At 47.9% G+C, this 20288-nt stretch overlaps 1 protein-coding gene across 1 annotated transcript; it reads right to left on the minus strand.

The window, feature by feature from the left end:
- Positions 1-41: 41 nt before the first annotated feature.
- Positions 42-18012, minus strand: MRPS18A (mitochondrial ribosomal protein S18A). Its single transcript, XM_036248993.1, has 6 exons — positions 17894-18012; positions 8749-8780; positions 6250-6357; positions 3708-3831; positions 3405-3474; positions 42-500 (listed from the first exon to the last, which is right to left on the minus strand). The coding sequence occupies exons 1-6, from the start codon at positions 18003-18005 to the stop codon at positions 356-358; spliced, it is 591 nt and encodes a 196-aa protein (XP_036104886.1). The 5' UTR covers positions 18006-18012; the 3' UTR covers positions 42-355.
- Between the last annotated feature and the right edge of the window lie 2276 nt (positions 18013-20288).

A 20288-nucleotide genomic window follows, 5' to 3' on the forward strand; every position in this document is an offset into this window, starting at 1 on the left:
TTAGTGATGCAACGCTCAGTAACTGGCCGGAAATAGGCCCAAGCCCCCCAAACTTCCCAAGCAGTGAGCACACACCCAGGGTAAACATGAGCCTGGTTTATGACATTCCTTTGAGCAGAACTCCTGTCCTCTAGCACAGAGCATGGCCCCAACCAGTCATGAGACCCCCACAGCTGCCAGGAACCCAAAAGCCTTGCCCGCCCCCAGCTCCCAGCACGGCTGCTAGCAGGCCAAGGGCATGAAAGGTGGTCCACAGCCACCAGTGCCACACATGTTGGAGGAGCCGGGCCACCCTGATAGGAAGGGGTGGGAGAGCAGAAGGAGCTCCGGCCAGGCCCTCAGGAAGCCCGCTCAGTCAATGATACAGCACCAGAGGCCTTCTTGAGTAGCAGACGTTGTCCTTCAGGAGGGGCGAGCCCACGGCCATGCGCACCTTATTCCAGCGGTGGCCTTTATTGTAGATGGGCTTGACGGAGCGGGGGGACCAGCGGGTCAGATACCTGTGGAGGGAGGACCAGGGCGTGGCTGAGGGCTGGGGCCATGCTGGAGCTGGGAGAGTGGGCACTACCTCCTCAGGCCAAAGCTGTGAAACCCTTTCTCCAGTTTTCTTCCCTTGAGGAGCAGGGGCTTTTCCTGGGAGCAACCACTGAGTGTGCTGTAAACAGACGGGCTGGGCTGGGCTCTTGTTGCCGTAAGCGTGTGTGGCCAGGGTCAGGCAGCCCAGGGCCACATGCTCCCTTGATCTTTATGAGTTGTCAATGTTTATGTGTATTTGCTGGGGGAGGAGGCAGAGGAAGAGGCTTCTGGAGAGCAGATCATTCCTCTCTGGTCTCAGCCACGGGGAGAGGAGAGGCTGATGTAAGGGCCTGGAAGAACCCGTCCCTCTTCCCCACTTGGCTCACTCTGCCACCCAGTCTTCAGGGAGCTCCCCTGGGCAGCCATAACTGCTGTAGGACCCCTGCCCCTCACTCAACCCATGATGGGAGCCAAGGGTGAGGGCCCATGGGGGGTAAGCAGGAGGGGGTGGGAAAAGATGGCTGACGCCCACAGTCCTTTGGCCTCCTTTGGGGATGGCCAGGGCGCTGATAGTTCCCGGAAAAGTGGCTCATGCCGGCTGGGATTGGGGTTTACTCCATTCAGAATGAAACTTGGATCCTGTCCAGAGAGGCCCACCCTTATCCTGAAAGCTCAGCTATGGCAAAGGCCAGGATCCTCCTCTGCCTCCACTCTAGGCTGCGACTCAACCCAGCCACCGCTAAAAACCCTCAACTGAGACATTTTTAATAAAATAAATACCTTTAGATAAAAATTTTTAGATAAAAGTGAAAAAATGATTGCTGATTTATACATTTCGACTGAGCTCCCCTGGACCTTGGCCTTCTGCGCTGAGCCCCGCGTAAAGGAAGTAAAGCTGGGGGAGGTGCTGGCCTGCAGTCTGAGTGTGAGGTGGGCAGGCGGGGAGGCCTGAGTCTCCTGTCCATGTCAGTGCCAACAAGGAGACTTCTGAGGACTGGACTGGCCCTAGGGGCTGCTCTTTCCATGGTTGGTGGTGCTGGGACGGCAGGAGAGTCAAGGGTAAGGAAAGGAAGACCTGGCAGGCCCCTGGGCTGACATCTCCCAGCCTCCAGAGGCGGTGGGTAAAGAGATGGGGTGTGGGAGCTGGTTACCCAAAAGGAGTGCTCATTGGAATTTCAGGACCCCAGAAGATCCCCCAAGCCGACCAGATTCTCCAGAACCGTTGCCCTAAAACAGTTCTTCCCCCCTGCCCTGGAGAGCCGAGGAAGCTGGGCTTCAGCTAGCCCTGGGCCTGGAGCCTGTGCCAAATGAAGCAGCCAGCTGGTGGGGAAGGGGTTCCTGGGTGGCCTCCAGTCAGCCTTTTGGGAAGATTCCAGCTCTGGGAAGAACCAAGGCTCCTTCTTACCTCTCCTGAAGGGGCAGGGGGAGGAGGAAGTGTGGCTCCTCTGGGGCCCGAAGCCCTAGGGCCTCTGGATAGAATTATAAAGTCCCTTGGAGGGAATCAACCTCCATCATGGCCAGGACTCCCCTCCCCCGCCCCAGAGTGGCCTTTTGCAACCCAAGAGCCCCCACACATCATCAATCCCGTGTCACGTTAAAGGACACCGGATATATGGGAGGGAGCCTGGCCTCACTTCAAAGGCCTGAGGGCAGGATGGATTGTGTCCTTAGGCCTGCTGCTGTCTCTTAACAAGTAGGGGGGTGGGGGTATGCTCAACCCCCAAATGGTCCACAGTACATTTGGGAAAGACCGGAAGAAGTTACTAGGTCCTGATCCCCCAGGGCTGCTGGCAGATGGCCCAACTGAGCAACATGGAAAGGGCAGGTGGAGATGGGCATCAGTGAAGATCCAGCTTTGGCCCTGCACCCCAAGCCCAGCAATCTGTGGCTGGTATCTGCCTGGACTCCGACCCTCGTGCCCGGGTTCTGTTAAGGATCAGACTAGGAGGTTGCTAAGGGTGGGATAAGTCTTGCTTTGTTTCAACCATCTTTGGTCCCGCACAGAGAGCAGTTCCAGTGGCAGCTGGACAGGCTGAAAGAGGCAGGAACCGTCGACAGGGGAGAACAAGAATAAATACCAAAATCGATTTATAAACCTGGCTCTATTCTCAAAAAGGGAGTGTTTTAGATCTAGGAGTATGTGTGTGTGGCAATGTCAGAGATGGGGGAGGGAGAGGACATACAATAGGATGCCTGTTTGAGTTGTGAGACAGGTCTGCTCCTACACCAGAGGGTGCCACCCTGCTTAGGCTGAAAGGCACATTGATTGATTCCAGGATCCAGGGGCCTTCCTCTCCTCTAAAGCCTCGGGACCTCCTGGGTCACCATGTGCAGCTGTGCAGGTTAAGTACACAACGCTAGGGAGCACCATTCACAATCTAGTCTATGTGGACACTGCCTTGAAGTCTTGCAGTGTACGACCTGCACAGCTATATACAGAGGCCCCACCCGAGAGAGTCCACCCATTTTTAAAGCCTCATTTTGCCCCTTAATAACCTCAGGGCTGGGATAGTAAAAGTTTGAAGTGTTCTGACATTCCCATAGCAACCTAGTATGATGTCATAAACAGGGATTAGCACATTCTAATGCCCAACCAGCAGACCTTCTTATCCTCCTTGCGCCTGTGCTAAGTGCCCCACTGGGGAGGGAAGAGGAAAGAGGCTGAGGTCAGCAGGGGAGGGTGACAGAAGCGTACGCGCCATCAACTGCAGCTGTGTGGCACTGATGGGGGTGGGTGCTCAAGCTGGATGGGACGGAACAGACAGCCAAAGAACACTCTAGCTTTCCTGGGCTGTGGGATGAGATCCAAGAAATGGCTTCCCCGGCAGAATACAGTGAGAACGGGGGCCTGCAGAACGCTCAGGGTGTTGACACCCAGGCGTGCTTACCGGTTGAGTTGGAGTTTGCCTTTCGGAACAAATCCTTCAGGGAGCGGAGGCCTATGATTTGGCAACAGACCTGAGTGGAGGGAAGAGCATATAAGGAGACGTCTCTGCAGCTCCTCTACAGCTCGTGGGTGCCACAGAGAAAGCCCAAGGGGGTGGAAGGATGACACTGGGGGGATTACAGTGAAGACTCTGGATGTCCATTTCTCTCCCAGGAGGGGCTACAACATGGGGCAGTGGCAGGGGGACGGGGGAGAACGGCATCTACAGCCTTCTGCCCCTTTTAACCCTGGAGGGGAATCCTACCTGCGCGGTGGGCCATCTTCACACACTCCTCAATCTTGCGGTGCTCTTCCCGGCACAGCCCTGTGATCCTTCGGGGCAGCATGCCTCCGTGAGGCCGGATGAACTGACTGAGCAGCAGAACATCCTAGTGGAAATGGAAAACAGCAGAGGAGGGTCAGCTGGGTGGACGTTTGGTGCTGGGAAGTCAGGCCACACGAACGACAGGGGAGGCCGTCAATCCTGGCACTCTAAGAGGTTGAAATCTCTGCTGGGAACTGACCTGAGCTCACTCTCCACACAGAGCTTTGCACACTGGTCAGCTACCTTCACCCTAACAAAAGTTAAATCCCAACTCAGTAAGGATTTCTGACCCCACTGCCAATGCCAAGAGCTTTTAGCTCTGTGAGATAATCTTTCGATAGACTGGGTTGGAAAACAGAATCTCTTCAAGAAGTGTTAACAATCTTCCATGCACCTGCAGTATCTTTCCTGGTGACAAAAGGTCTGTTATTCTAGGATGAGGAGAGGGTATGTCATATGTTTCTACTCGAGGAAAAATCTATACCATTGCCACTCCCAAAGCCTATAGGCTGGAATACATGTGGACAGTCCCTCCACCTTCCGCCACTCCCTCTGCGTGCTAAGCAGGATACAAGCCGAGGAAGAGACCACGGCTGTGAAGTTAAATCTTACATCTTCTAAGCCCCTGTGACCAGATGTGAATGGATTCTAGGCTTCCTCTGGACCATCAGACTGCTTTGGAAGAGTTAAGGAAACAAGGACAAACAGAGCCAGAATCAAGACGAGACCATTTCTCCCAACTCTCACAGGATGGCCGAGATGGTTAAATAAAAGCTAACCCCACTACTGAGGGGCCTGGCACGCCAGTCTTAGCAGTCATGTCCACAGACTGACTTGCTGCCCTGGCAGGCGCCTCGCTGTATAACCACAGATTTGTTTTAATCACTGGACAGCTCCTAAGGGACCCAGACCCCCCAATTCCCACCCCTGTAATCTTCAGAATCTGATGAAAAGAATTTGGATTGGATTATCCAGGGCTAATAAACTGGGCTCGCAGCCCCAGCCTTCCCCACTGCAGGCTGCCAAGGAAGCTGACAGATTTGTGCAGCTCAGGCTAACGGTGTCCTGAGTAGAAAAGGGTAAAGGAAAACAACTTTAGCCTTTACCTCGGAGGGGATTGGATTTCTTCTGCTGGATAAACAGAGCCAAGTCTATTTCCTGGAAACGGCTGGTGGGAAGAGTGCCCCATGTTGGTCAGGCAGGTTCACCTCCCCATCTTCAGCTGGGATTCCAAGTATGGCCACAACCTCAATAACTTCCATGTAACGAAGCTGAGTACTGCCCTGGGGCCTGCAAGCTTCCTATTACTCCAGGCGACCATCAGCAGAAAGGCCCAGCGCAGAGTGAAAGAACACCCCCTCTCCCCACCCATGGTGGCCTAAAGCCAAGGCTCCCAGCCCGGGAGATTAGTTGGGTCATTCTGTTCAGATCCCATGGGCATGTGGCCTCTCCTGCTCTTACCACCTGACCGAGATCTCTGCCCTTAGTCATCCCCTTCCACAAAGGGGCACAGGGACAACCTGCAGGTCAAATTGGCCCAGAGCCTGAATCACCTGAAACCTAAAAATAGGGTGCTTAATGTCACCAATAGAATGCTGAAAGACAAGTATGAATTTCTCCAGGGCCGTGTCCTTTCCCCTAGGCCCTCCCCATTTCTAGGGAGGATGCAGCATAATAGGTGGGGTCGTAGTCTCTGTGTGGGGTTTGTATCCCCAGAGTTTGAATCTCAGCTGATACTTAGCTAGGTGATGTGAGGCAAGTTCATTAATGTCTCCATGCCTCAAATTTCCTTACCTGTAAACCAAGGATAAAAATAGTCCCTACTTCATAGGGATACTGTGAAAACTAAGTGAATGAAACGTGTACGTGCTTACAACAGTGCCTGACAAGAGCATGCGCTCAACTCAAGGTGCCTCTTGTTACTGTCATCGCCCTTCCGTGGAAACAGATGAGGAGCTAGAAGAGCAGGAAGAGCAGGGGCAAATGAGTCTCTGTAGCTCCAATAAGGAGAAAGACAATAATGTGTCCCCAGATCACAGTGAGGTCTTCCCAAATAGCCTCTCATTACAAAAGAACGCAAGCCAAACTCAGATCCCAATTCCATCCCCCTTGGGAACACAACTCTGCAAGACTGGGGTACAGGGCTCTGGTGGTCTGAATCCCCTGCAACCAGACAATGAACTAAGTGACTCTCAACCCTGGCTGCACATGAGAATCACCTGGGAGCTTTAAAAATGATGGCCAGGCTTTACCCTAGACAACTGAATCAATGCCTGGGGGTAGGGCCTGAGTGATTTTTAAAGCCTTCCTGTAATTCTAATGTGCAGCCGGGGTTGAGAGCCACTAAAAGGCTTGTCTTTGGTGGCTCCATGAGATGTAGCACTGGCCATGGGGGAAGGGGAGCTGTGAGGAGTGATCTACTTAAATTACCAGGGAATATGACCTCCATAACATGCAGAGCCCAGTGTCTTTGCACACTCACCTCATAGCCATACTTGTGCTTCAGGTTCCACCGGCAGATGGGGCACTGGCCAGAGGGGTTAGGGGGATCTGGACTTTCCCGGGGAGTCTCTGTGATACGGCCTTCGATCTAGCAGGCAGAGAAAGACAGCCAGTGAGGGAGAGGGCTGTGTGCAGTCTCTAATCCTTGAGCAACCCCTAAAATGGTGGGAATGCTGGTGTAACTTCATCCTTGACAGTCTTGTGGGAACAGGTACTTGGTCTCTCTGCTGGAACTATGGTGGTGGTTCTGTAGTTGCTCATACTGGACCACAGAGAAGTGATTTGGTGGCCTTCAAAGGCAGTGAAAACTGAACTTAATGCTGGTGGAAAGAGGGAGGGGTTTGCTGTATCCGCTGAATGCTACCTTTCCTTCCTCACACAAACAAAAACAACCTTTGGGAAAAAAATAATAAATGCACATAGTAAAAAGTTTCAAGCTGCGTAGGGATGTGGAGTCCAAAGGAAGTCTCCCTCCCATCCTACATACCCTTCTCAGAGGAAACTGCAGTTTTCAGCTTTATCTTACAGAGCTAAGTTTATGCCAGTGGTTCTTAGCCTGACATGATTTTGTCCCCACCAGGGACACTGAATAACGTCTGAGACATGTTTGACTGTCACAACTGGGGGATGGGGTGCTACTGGCATCTAGCAGGAAGCTTAACTATCCTACAATGCACAGGACAGCCCCCACCACAGAGAATTAGCCAGCCCAGGATGCCAACAGTGCCCAGGTGAGAAGTCTGGTCTCTGCCTAGACGAGCAGATATCCGTGAGGACTCCTGCTTCTTCTCGTTCTTTTTTAAAAACACAGATGGGACAATACATTAACCTGTCCTCCTCCTTGCTTTTATTATTTTGGATGCCACCTTTCCAACCATGCTGAGGCCACATGCAAAATGACCTCTGCTGTAGTTATTGTATCCTGTGACACAGCCTTGGAATCACTGAGTGCAATAGACCAGTGAGCTGGGAGTCAGCTCCAATTGCAAGAGGGGGAGTTTAGAAAGTTCTGCTGACTGAAGCCATGGATTATGAGAGCGAGGTTGGGGCAGGCTGAGAGGCTCTGGGAGGGAAGCAACACTGTCTCCTGGGGTAGAACTGGCTGATAGGAAGGGAGCTGGAAGAAATGCTTGGCTGTGCAGGGCACCGCTACCGATCTTTTTGCCAAGGCCATAACTACAATGGAAATAGGGAAGTGTGTTAGGGAAAATGCATAGGTGTGTGGTAGCTTGCGAGGGATTAAGGTGGGCTGTGGAGCAAGAGCTAACATTCACTGACTCCCTATTATATGCCTGGCCCTGTGCTAATCATCGTTCACATGTATCATCTCATTTAACCCCCACAACCTAGTGAGGGAGGCGTCATGATCTGACTTTATAGATGAAGAAAGTGAGACCCCAGAGAGTGAGCAGCCCCCAGTCAGCCAAGGCAGTACCTCTCCAGGAATGGATGGGCTCCCTCCCCCAAGGTTCTCCTAATGCCACCATGTCTCCCTGTTCATTCTACAAATAGCAAATTCATGCCCCACATGAGAAACAGTCTTCACACTCAACAGCCAGATGTGTTTTCTCTCCACCAGCATGGAGTTCACAGGGTGACTGCTCATTTCAGCTTTGAATAAGGAAATAAACAAGGTGCCCTAAGGGGGTGAGGGCCCCCTCAAAAGAATTATTTTGAGGTTAAGCATTGCAAAAGCTGAGGGAGGATTCTGGGGAAGACCCAAAGAGGGAACCTGAAAGCCTTGTTGTGGGGATAAGACTGCCTAGGGTGTATCGAGCTTGGCTGGCTGCCAGAAGGGTTAAATCCCTGGTTGACATGGAAATTATACAGGCTTCTGGGAGCTCTGTGGAGTGGCTGAGGATTTCTTGGAGGCAAGGAAAGCCATGTGAAAACAATGCTGTCTTTTAGGGATTATAGGATAATCTAGGCCCCATGACTCCTGGAGGAAGGGAGGTGAGATGGGCCCAAAGAGGGAAAGGGGGGAGTGAGTAGAGTCATTCTAGCTTTCTTACCAACACACAAGTCAGGATGCTAGCTAGGGAGCCCAGGGTCCAGAGAGTGTCACCTTTTAACTGCATCACTTAAGGAGTAGCTTAGTCTTTCTGGGCAGAAAGGAAAGGAACTGAGATCTAGGATCCTGGCCTTGGATCAGCTTACTCTGGCTCTCTAGTCCTGCCATTGCCTTAGTTTCTTATTTGGAAAACTAATTTATCACCCTCCAAAGAACATATCAGCAAAGACCTCTGAGATCTTGTCATACAAATGGCCACTTTAATCAAGTAACAGATGCTACAATGACTATTTGAGTAACCCCACTATAGCACACAACTTGAAAAATAGACTGTGAGATTTATGGTCACAGAGGGAGCTGATCCTAGAGCTAGGAGTCCAGTTTGGACCTTCGTCCCTCCCTCAGAGGAGCAGCCAGGCAGCTCCAAGTGTTAAAGAGGTTATAAATGGCCAACTCGATGATACTTACTATAGTTGTCTTCCCTTCTTGGATCTCCACCACTACAGAGATAAAGGGGAAAAATTAGGTCAGCCATTTAATAAGGAACAGGGAGTTTCAAATAATAGTTCCAATGGAGCCTTCAGTCTGCACTCTCCCACAGTGCCCACCTCGAAGAGAAAGCGTGCAGGGTTCACCTCCAAGTGCCAAGGCTCTATGCCCTTGAGGCTGGGTGGGGACAAGCCAAATGCCCAAGTAATATCTCTCTGGGATCGAGGATCTACACACTGTTTTTGCCTTTCTAAGCCAAGATTCATCTTGGTTCTATCTAAGGAAATTGGCAAGATCCTGCCCTACTGTGGCTGGCAATAATGACCTAAAAGTATGTGTGGGGGTGGGGGGCAGAAGCATGTAAAAGACCTTCAAAAGTACCCACTGCATGTGTCCTTTTACTAAGAGAATCAGACAGACACAGTTTTTGACCTTGAAGTGTTTGCAATCTAAGATACAGCAATGAACTAACACAGCTTTGGTGGCCCTGGGTAGATAAGCAATGAGACAAGTCACTCCTAACATTCATCCTGAGGGCCTGTTACAGCTGTTTGAGGACAAGTGTGAGTTAAATCCTCATCTCCTCTCCACTCCTCCCTGCAGGGTTGCATTTTGTTATCTACATGGAAGAGGTGTGATATAAGAGGTGGGAGTGTCCTGGCTGGTGTGACTCAGTTTGCTGGGTGTTGTTCGGTTCACCAAAAGGTTGCCAGTTTGATTCCCAGTCAGGGCACATGCCCGGGTTGTGGACTCAATTCCTGGTAGAGGGTTTGCAGGAGATAGCTGATTGATGTCTTGCTTTCACATCAATGTTTCTCTCTCTCCCTTTCTTTCTCTCTCTAAAAAAAAACAAAACAAGAAACAGGTGGGAGTAAGGGGCTTGCAGATACTGGGTCGAGGCAGAAGTTCAAGGAGAGTACTGCAATTTCAGACTGAGAGGGACTCCCTCAGTTTTTTGCCTATTTAGGTCTGGCAGTCAACAGAGAACCTGAGGGAAAAGCAGTAAGTCACACACATCTGTCAGGCTGTACATATTTCCTATCTTTCTTGACTGGGATGCAGAATGACAACCTATCTCCCCCCACCCCCTTTATTGATTTTAGAGAGAGAAGAAGGAATAGGGAGAGAGAGATAGAAACATTGATGACAACTTCAATATTCAAAGGAAGAACCAAGCCAACAGCCCACATTTGGCAAATATAACCAAATAGAAAGTTCTGGGAGATCCATGCTTGTTCTCCCACTTTCTTTAGAAAGAGAGAAGCCATAGCTATTAGCATAGGAACTGGCACATAGCAGATGCTCAATTAATGGGAGAAATATTCATCATGGTCTTCTTCTGACTCGTAATTACCATAATAGAAAACTTGGGCCCTGGAAATTTGGCTCAGCGGTTAGAGCGTTGGCCTGCAGTCCAGAGAGACCCGGGTTCGGTTCCCGCTAAGGGCACGTACCTGGGTTGCAGTTTGTCCCCGGCCCTGGTTGGGTTGTGTGGGTGGCAACCACTTGATGTGTCTCTTTCATGTCGATATTTCTCTCTCCCTCCCTCCCAATCTATCTGAGCAAAAAATGGAAAAATGTCCTTGGGTGAGGATTAAAAAAAAAAAAAGAAAACTTGGGCCCATGTAACTGCAAACTGTCTCCCCACATACTAAAATCATATTTTAATAGCAGCTTGGCTACCACAATTAGTTTTACTCAGCTCTAGCCAAGGCAAGAATACAGATTAGAAAGAGCCTAAAGTACTTAATTTGACAATCTAGGGAAAATTATGGACCACTCCCTAGAAAAATGCCCATAGGCATACATGCAATTAAACAAGGAGTTTGGGAGGCTCACAGACCCCTGAAGCTATTTGGTAATACTGGTTTTCTCTCAGTGGTGGCAGTAAGTGATTTTTAGTTTCTTCTTTATGCCCACCTGTATTTTCTAATTTTTAAAATAAACATGTACTGCTTTTACAATAAAAAATTAACAACAGAGAGAAAGAATATGTCTAAGGAAAAAAAATTAGGCAACTCTAACCCAACCAGAGTCTCACAGCAGCATCTGTGATCACTGAGCTCTGTGACTGACACCTAATTGGACACAGACGGTCTGGAATTGTTGTTCCCCATTTACTTTCTGGGTAAGATAGACCATTCATGAATACTCATTACTTCTAAATAACCAACCTGAGAGCCCTTCTATGTCTAACACCAGACACAAAATTGTGACAATGGCCAGGAAGGCCCTGAGGCCTTCTCCCAAACACTGCAGTTACCAATCAAAAGACAAACTAGGTTTCTCCCTATAAAAGAAAATGTACCCCCCAACGCCACACACACACCAGATCTACTTGTTCAAGAACAGAGACCAGGCCCTGGCTGGTTTGGCTCAGCGGTTAGAGCGTCGGCCCACGGACCAGAGAGTCCTGGGTTCAGTTCCCGCTAAGGGCACTTACCATGGTTGCAGTTTGTCCCCGGCCCCAGCTGGGGTCGTGTGGGTGGCAACCAATGTGTCTCTCTCACGTCGATGTCTCTCTCTCTCTCTCCCTCCCTCTCTATATGAAGTTAAAAAAAAAAAGAAGAAGAAGAAGAACAGAGACCAACCTAAATGGGATGTGGGTGAGACTCAACCTGGTGCTCAGTCTGGAGGCCAGCACAGTTGCAGAGGGACTGTCACTGCAATGTGTCAACCTATAAATGTGAGGATGCAAAAGGAGTGCATGACTCCAGTCCAGTAGGGCTTCTAGGCACCCCAGAAATATTGCAACTTTGCAAAAAACAAGTTGGACCACAGATGACCAAATCCGAGCAACAGGTGGGAGGAAAGGTTTTAAGAATCATGATAGGAAACAAAAGGAGAAACTTTAAGGTACCACTGGAGTCAGCACTAGAACAATGCCCTGAAACACAAAGCAGATAAACATGTGGTTCCCTTCTCCATGCAGACACTTGGGTCCTAATCATGAGGTAAACAAGTCTAACAAAACACACATCACTCCCGGCAAAGACCCAAACCCTGAAGTCATCCCACTGGCCCCTGGAAAAGAGATCAAAGACTATGGCAAGCTCCACTGTTCACAAGTTCCCCACACAGCAACTCTGAGCCAGTGAATCATCTTACTATAAGCCAGTGGGTAAAACATTAGGCAGATGCTTATCTAATAGAGACAATTTGTCAAACCAGAAGGAATGACCTGAGAATTCACATGAGATTGAGATTAATCAGGGTGGTGTCTCAGTTCTAGGGCAGAAGGCCTGGCTGCAGCCTGAAGAGGCTCTGATAGATTTTAAGCCTCTCAAAACAGGAGATAGGCATCAAAATAGTATTGATTTTCAGTGTGCATACAAAACATGTCAAAACCAAACAAAACCTGAGATCCATTTTGTCCCTGGCCTCCTCTCCATTTAGAGAAGTGGGGGTGGCTAAGAAAAGCTGGACTAAGAGATTTAGGCACTAACAGAAAACTTGTTTAGAAAAAGATGGAATCACCCTTGTGTTCTGAGAAATGGCTATATCAAATAAACTCAGGAAAGAAATAGGGCAATTTTCTAAACTAGAATTAAGGGCCAAAGTCTTTGAAGACAGGCACTTCTCATACAAATCAAATAATCTGTTCCACAGGAGGCAACACATTTGCTGGGCACCCATGGCCCGTGCAGCCCAGTCTCATCTATTGCAGAGAGTTACAACAGACTAGGAAGACAAAGTCTTTGCCCTAGGGGAGAAAAGGGAACTAAACCAAGTATGGGAACTTCACCATAATAAAGTCCATGCCTCGTAAAGAGGTCCTTTGAGTGCTTCAGTAAATACTCGTCTAGGATGGAGTCCAAGATAACTGAATTGTAACAGTCTAGAGCAAACAGCATTGCGGTGAGATTGCAGTGAACACAGAAAGACCTTGATGGCCACATAAACACAGACACAGTGAAAAGCAGCAGTATAAAGACCCAACTGTTTAAGTAAAGGAGGAAGTGAGGAAAGATGAATGATGAGTGGAGGGCACTGCTACAGAGAGTGCCCAGAGACCAAGATCCTTCTTGGAAAGGATCCATAGAAACCAAGTCCCAAGCAGAGTATGAAGAATGGAATAACTGAATTGAAGATGACTAAGAAGTGGCAATGACTGTCTTACAGGGTCAGGGAGTAAAGTGCGTGTTTGGGATGTGTGCCTGCATTTCTGGTCATTAACTACTTTTCTCAAACTCCTCCCTCTCTCAAGCACCTCTCCCTCCTGTTCATCTTTAATTCTACCACTGAACCTTTCTGATTCTCTTGTCACCTCCCTATTTCTTTTCTCTTGGACCTGTGAGGGAATGTCCCTCTGCACTATACTTCAGAATGAGGAGTCTTATTGCTGCACAAAATCCTCTTTCCACCAGCAGGTTATTTTCAATTCTTTTTTTGTTGTTGTTAAACCTCACCTGAGGATATTTTTCCACTGATTTTTACATAGAGTGGAAAGGAGGGAGGGTGGGTGACAAACATCAATGTGAGAGAGACACATCACTTGGTTGCCTCTCACACGGTCAGGATCTAACCCACAACCTTTTGGTCCACAGGCTGACGTTCTAACCACTGAGCCAAATAGGCTAGGCAATTTCTCAATTCTTTCAAGTCCCTCAACTCACTCCTTGCTCAAAGCTTTCAGCTATAGGGCTGCCTTGTCTGAAATGCTATAGGTAACTGAAAAAGAAAGTTCCCTTTAGCCCGGCCAGTGTGGCTCAATGGCATCATCTCATGGACTGAGAGGTCCTGGTTCTATTCCTGATCAGGGCACATGCCCAGGTTGCGGGCTCGGTCCCCAATAGGGGGCGTGCAGGAGGCAGCCGATCAATGTTTCTCTCACATCAATGTTTCTCTCTCTCTTTCCCTTCCTCTCTCTAAAAAGTCAATAAAAACATATTTAAAAATTGGCTTATAATGAAATTATCATATATAAAAATCAAAACAAAACAAACAAAAACACCAGAATATTTCCTTCAGCCTTTACTCATTTCAGCACTCTCTGATCTAGGTGTCTGATAGATCATTAGTGTAAATTCAGATAATCATGTTTATTTTTCTTACTTTAAATACACTTCCTTCATAAGAGCTGTAAGAGTGATAAGGCAGGAATTAGGTCTAAACACAAAGTTTGCTAAGTCTGGCAGTGCTAACCCTAAAGGCACTAACTGGTCTTCAGCAAGTTAATTGATGAGGGCTTTCAGGGAAGGGAAGGAACCATGGGGAAGTCCTGCCGTGGAGTACCACGGTGATGTTGCTGGTGGAGAGGGAAGAGCACTGGGTCTACTTCCAACTCTACCATTCACGTCTGGCTGGTGTGGCTCACTGGTTGTGCATCGACCCATGCACCAACTCTACCACTCACTAGCTGTGATGGTGGGCAGTTACTGAACCTTTCTGGACATCATTTGTAAAAATGTCAGTAATATCCACTTTTTTATTTTTGTTCATATAGAGTGGGAGGGAGAGAGAGAAAGAGAGGGAGAGAGAGAGAAACATCGATGTGAAAGGGACACAAGTGGCTGCCTCCCACAGGACCCAACCAGGGCTGAAGACAAACTGCAACTGAGGTCCGTGCCCTTAGCGCAGTGGTTCTCAACCTTCCTAATGCTGCGACCCTTTAATACAGTTCCTCATGTTGTGGTGACCCCCAGCCATAAAATTATTTTCATTACTACTTCATAACTGTAATTTTGCTACTGTTATGAATCACTATCAGAAATATGTGTTTTCCGATGGTCTTAGGCGACCCCTGTGAAAGGGTCATTCAACCCCCAGGTTGAGAACCGCTATAGCGGGAACCGAAGCCGAGTCTCTCTGGACTGCAGGTTGATGCTCTAACCGCTGAGTCAAACTGGCCAGGGCAGCAATATCCACCTTTAAGGATTATTGAGAAGATTAAATAAATGTATGTGGAAAACTTAGCAGTGTTTGCAGCAGGCATTCAATAAACCACAATTTCCATTTTTGTCTTCCTTCAGTCTTGCTTCTTTCATAATATTTTTTGGCTTTGTGTATCCCTTGTCAAACTTTAGACTAGGCGTTCTCTCTTTTTAACAAAACAAGCCTTTTAATTGCTTCTATTACTCAAAAAAGCCTCATTTTTAAAAAATTTAGCTTCCTGACTCTGGACTTGTGCCTTCAATACTTTCCCAACGATTTTCTGCTCAATAAGGAAAGCACGCTTGATTCTGTCACGGACACATTTAGCACACATGGATCCACCATAGGCCCTGCTGACATGTTTTTTCGTTTTAGACAATTTCATGAGAACTTTAGGTCTCACAGCATGGACTCCACGAAGTCGGCCTGGGCACACGCCCCCATCCAGATTTCTGTGCTTTCCCAACCTTCTTGGTATAAAGGTAAACAATTCTATTACCAGGGGTTCAGACAGCCTAGTTTTGTGAGAGGCTGTATTGTAGGACAGCGTCCAATGGTATATCAAACGCTGGACCTTTGTGAATGCCTAAAGTTACGGTCCCCGGAAGAGGTAGACTAGGCTTTCTCAACAGCAACATGACTCACATTTTAGGCCAGGCTGTTCTTTGTTGTGAAGGACTGTCCTGTGACTGTAAGATTACAGCAACATTCCTAGACTCTACCCACCAGATGCTAGGAGTACTAGTTGTGACAACCAAAAATGTCTCTAGACACTGACAAATATTCCTTGGGGAACAAAACTGCCCCCAACTGAGAACCACTGCTTTAGACTGAGTCTTTACTCTCAGTCAGGAAGTGTGCTGAGTGCTCATGAACTCTGACTCAAATTAAGTAGTATTATCTGATACTTTGAAAAGTAGAATGCTCGAATATTTTCAGCCAGACATCAACTTCCTCCCCCAACTTTAAATTATATGTGCACAATATTATTTGGGTGTCAAATATACCAGCTGGGACCAGTCAAAATTAGGTATATATGTAGTATTTAATGCTTTACACCTAAAGGGTAGAATATCAAGGAAAGCTGTCTTGTTTTTTTTTTAAATCCTCACCGGAGGATATTTTTCCATGTATCTTCAGATAGAGTGGGAGGGAGGGAGAGAGAGAAAGAGAAACATTGAGGTGAAAGACACATCGACTGGTTTCCTCCCGCATGACCCTGACCAGGGCCGGGGACCAAACTGCAACCGAGGTATATGCCCTTGACAGAAATTGAACCCGCAACTCTTTAGTCCTTGGGCTGACCCTCTAACCGCTGAGCCAAACCGGCCAGGGCTAAGAAAAGTTTTTTTCATTTAAAGACTTTGGAGCCCTGGCCAGGTAGCTCAGTTGGTTAGAGCTTTGTCCCAATATGCCAAGGTTGCGGGTTCAATCTCTGCTCAGGGCATATACAGGAATCAATCAATGAATGCATAAATGAATGGAACAACACACAAATGTTTCTCTCTTTCTTTTTAAAATCAATAAATAAGAAACCTAAAAAAAATAAATAAAGGCTTTGGAGACAGGTGGTTTTCCTTTAAGATTACATCATTTCAATTATTTAGTGTTTAGGTCTGACAGTGAGTAACAATGAAGAGAAACCAACCCAAGTATTTATGGTGAGGAGGACTTCGAATACCCATCTGATTATACAGTCCATCATTTCACAAACTCTCCAACAGAAAAAAATCCAAATCTAAAATATTCCTTTGTAAAAAAAACCAAAACTATTCTTCTTGCCCATCCACTGGGGACATAGTGAAGTACTGTTTTCAACTTCATAACGGATGTGTAAATTGCAGCTCTTACTGTTTGACACCTGGAAGACACCCTCAACTATGTTATGGACATATGTTTATTTTGCAGCATGGGACTAGATGAAACACCTTTTCCAAGTCCTTTCTATTAGCAGCATGGTCTCTCGTGTCTTTCTTTATTAATGGGTTAGTCTACCTAATGTTAACCAGGCAGTATCCAGAATTCTTTTTTTTTTTTTTTAGCAAATGTTACATCTTCTCTTTATGCTAAATTCTTCACACATACCTGCTATTTCCATTTCTTCATAAACTATCTCTTTGATTTTCTATTCTATTGAAATTGCTGTTTGAAAGCTAAAAAAAGAGACCTCTTCCAAAACAAATCTAACGGCCTGTTCATTAGGCTCTTTTTTGAATTGCCTGTTCCTTCTGAAAACAAAGATCACTCTCTTCCTCTGGATATGTCTCAGCTTTGGTTAAAGGATACACTGGACAATACTGTGCCAGAATCTTAAAAAAAAAAACAAACACACACACACACACATACACAACACACATCACTTCTTCTGCACATCACTCATCCTTTCCTGCTTCCAGCAGTGCACAAAGGAAGGCTATGTCCTGAAACACCTTTTTTCACTCTCTGCCAGATCCCATCCTTTCATAAGCCCATTCAAGATATCCTCCTTATGAAAACTTCCAATTGGGTTTTCTGTTTCCACTAACCGAATCTCCCTGAACTTTATTGCAGCGTATACATATCTTATTAGAACCTATCTTCCCAGGAAAAGGGCTGTATCTTCTTTCTCCAGAATCCTTTGACAGCCTGAAATAAAGCATTTGGCCTTTAGTAAGCTCTCAGCTCAATGCAAGAATCAGGCTGCCTTTCAAGACTTAAGATTAATGAAAAGCAAGAATACCATCCAACATTTGCCTCTGTTTCAGCTGTTCAATGGCCTTTCCACCTTAACTTCCATTTCTCAGAGAGACTAGCGGTGGAGCAGAAAAAGCCGCCATCTGATCACAGCATTTTCGGACGAGCAACTGTAAAGGAAGTCGCCTGGGAGGGTCTCCAGATGTCCGTCCCTCATGATCCAGGGTTCTTTAATGCATGAGGCGGCCGTTTGGACACCTCGGAAGGAAGAATTAACAAGCAGACCCTTACCGAAAAATTTCCTGAACTGTGGGACTGGTTTCTCTTCTGCCCTTACTAAAGAGGTCTTTTTCTCCGTCCTCCCCGTCCGCCCCCGCCTCTGACCGTGGGGACTCTCACGAGGGGTGGGAAGACAAGATAACAGTACCAGGGTCTGGAAGGGGCTTTCAAGCACCCCGGGAGCGCCAGCATCTCCGACGTTGCATTACCGCGCGAAGGAAAGAGGGAGGGGGCACGGAGCAAGCAACCCCCGCCGCTGCTCTTCAGCTCTGGGAGGTCGTCGGGACTCAGGACTCACCTTCCCTGAACCCGCGATCTGGAGGCCGAGCCCAGCTAGTCGCGGCAGGGCTGGCCAGGAGCCCTCGGAACAGCCGCCCACAACCCGACACCAGTACACAGAGAGCTGCCATCTTGGAAACCAACAATGACCTCCTGGGCACTTCCGCTTCCGGAACGGCGCGCGCGCAGCCGCAATGGTGGTCGAGAACTGGGAGGCTTGTGGGCATCTTGCTCCGGTTCCTCCTGTCATTTCCTTTTCTCTCTTCTTTCCAGCTTTTGGCTGAGGGAAGAGGCCTCTGTGCTTCGTTCCGAGGATCTGGGGAGGTCTTCTAGCTCCTGTCTGCCGGTCCTCGAAGTCTCCAAGGTCTCTTTCGTTCCCTGGCAGGCTTCCTCGGTAAAATCACATGCACTACCCCTATCCTTTATCTTTAAAGCTTTTTCTTCTCTGCAAGTCAGATGTAGATTTTCAGCTTCTTGTGGCTGGAGCTAGGCCTGCACAGGAGAGGTAGGAATGGTTAGGAACTCTGGTTCTGGAGCATCAGGTATCAGACAAACCTAGGATAGAATTAATGTCCCCCCTCCCCGACTCCTCTTTCATTCTCTTCTTTGACCAGGGCTTTTGCACAGCTGTTTTCTCTGTCTGCTCTTGGCCTACCTGGTAAACCCCTACTTATTTCTCAGAGCTCAGCTCAAACTTCCCTTCCTCAGTGGAGTTTTCCTTAAAAACCTCCCTGTTTTGTCAGCATCAGATACCTCTCCATCTTAGTACTTGGCATAATTGCAGTTTTACATTTGCTTGTATTATAATATGTTTCCCCATCAGACTCTGTGCCCCATGAAGGCAAAGACGTTGTATTCTGTTGACTTTTCATATCTCCAGCACATAGCACAGTGCCTGACACATAATGAGTGCAACATATACCTGTTAGATGAATATAGAACCCATTTTATAGGGTTGTTTTGAAGATTAGATGAGATAAAGCATACGTGTACAATAAACATAAGCTAATTGAGATGGCCTTTGTGCTACACATACTTTTCACACACACACACACACACACACACACACACAAAGTTTTTTATTGATTTTAGAGAAAAAGGAAGGGAGAAGGAGAGAGATAGAAACATCCACATGGATCAGCTGCCTCCTGCACACACACACACACACCCCTCCCTGCTTTTGGCTAAGGGAAGAGGCCAGAAACCCCGGCCTGTGCCTTGACCGGAAACCCAACCGGTGGCTGCCACCCAATTGAAGGGCCCTTTCTTTTCTTAAATTTTTATTTATTGATTTTAGAGAGAGAAAGAAAGAAACGTCTATTTGTTGTTCCACTTATTTATGGATTCATTGGTTGATTCTTATATGTGCCCTGACTGGGGGTCAAATCTGAAACCTTGACAAATGGGGACAATGCTTTAACCAACTGAGCCACCCGGCCAGGGCAAAGGCTCTTTTCAAGAGCCAGAGTTTCTGGGGCTGTTGGCAGAGTCACTGTCCTGCATGAGAAGAGCTATTTCCAGTTCCAGTGTCCATCTTGGAATGTGAAGAGCAGCAGACACTATGCACATCTCTGAGAGAAGGGAGGCTGATGAACCACTTTGTATCCTGACAAGATCTTCCTTCCACCCCATCTCCTGGGGAGCCCAGCCCCTTTGCTCCCACACATTTACTAAGGAAATCTTCCTTCTTTCCTCTACCCCTTTCAGGAACTAACTCAAGTCCCAAATAAACTGTCCAAATGAAGATGTTCAGGATAACATTCACAAGAGACAAACCCAGAAATGTTCATTTTGCCAAGAAAAACTTCAACTCCCGGCAGAAATGATCTGGTCTAGTGACTTGATTCCAGCCAACAGGACAGCCTGCTCAGGCCAGAGTAAAGGCCAGAGTTAGGAGGCCATGGGCAGGTCAGCCTGTCTATGGCTTCAGGGCTAAGGAAGTTTTGGTTCCAGCTGTGGATGAATGTGCTCTTCCAGCCTTCCTCCCACCTCGCCCAGGAAGAGTGGGTTAGAGCCAAGAGCCACACAGATGTTCACCATGAATGAGCAGAGGCAAGGAAAAGGCGCGGGAAGGTGGAGAGAGCTGATTTGGTAGAGACCATGATGGGAGGGAGCTGCAAGAGAAACCTGGAGAAAGGACTGTCAGAGTGCATGACTGTCAGGTTTGCTTTCTCCTAATTAATGTGGTTTCCTTACAAACCCCCTGCTGATTCGCAGCTGGCCCAAGCAACCATAACAACATGTGGCCTGCCTTGACTGGGCCAGCAGCTGAGGCCGTGAGCTTCCCAAGAAAGGGTCTGGTTTCATTTGCAGCCTCTGCCCCTCCTCCCAACCTGGCTTTGTGCAGATGAGGAAGGGACAGTACCTCAATTAGGAGGGCATGTGGTGTTTTGGGGACAACCAGGAGTGCTTGT

This window comes from Molossus molossus, unplaced genomic scaffold (assembly GCF_014108415.1).
Source record: "Molossus molossus isolate mMolMol1 unplaced genomic scaffold, mMolMol1.p scaffold_m16_p_8, whole genome shotgun sequence".
Classification (NCBI taxonomy): domain Eukaryota; kingdom Metazoa; phylum Chordata; class Mammalia; order Chiroptera; family Molossidae; genus Molossus; species Molossus molossus.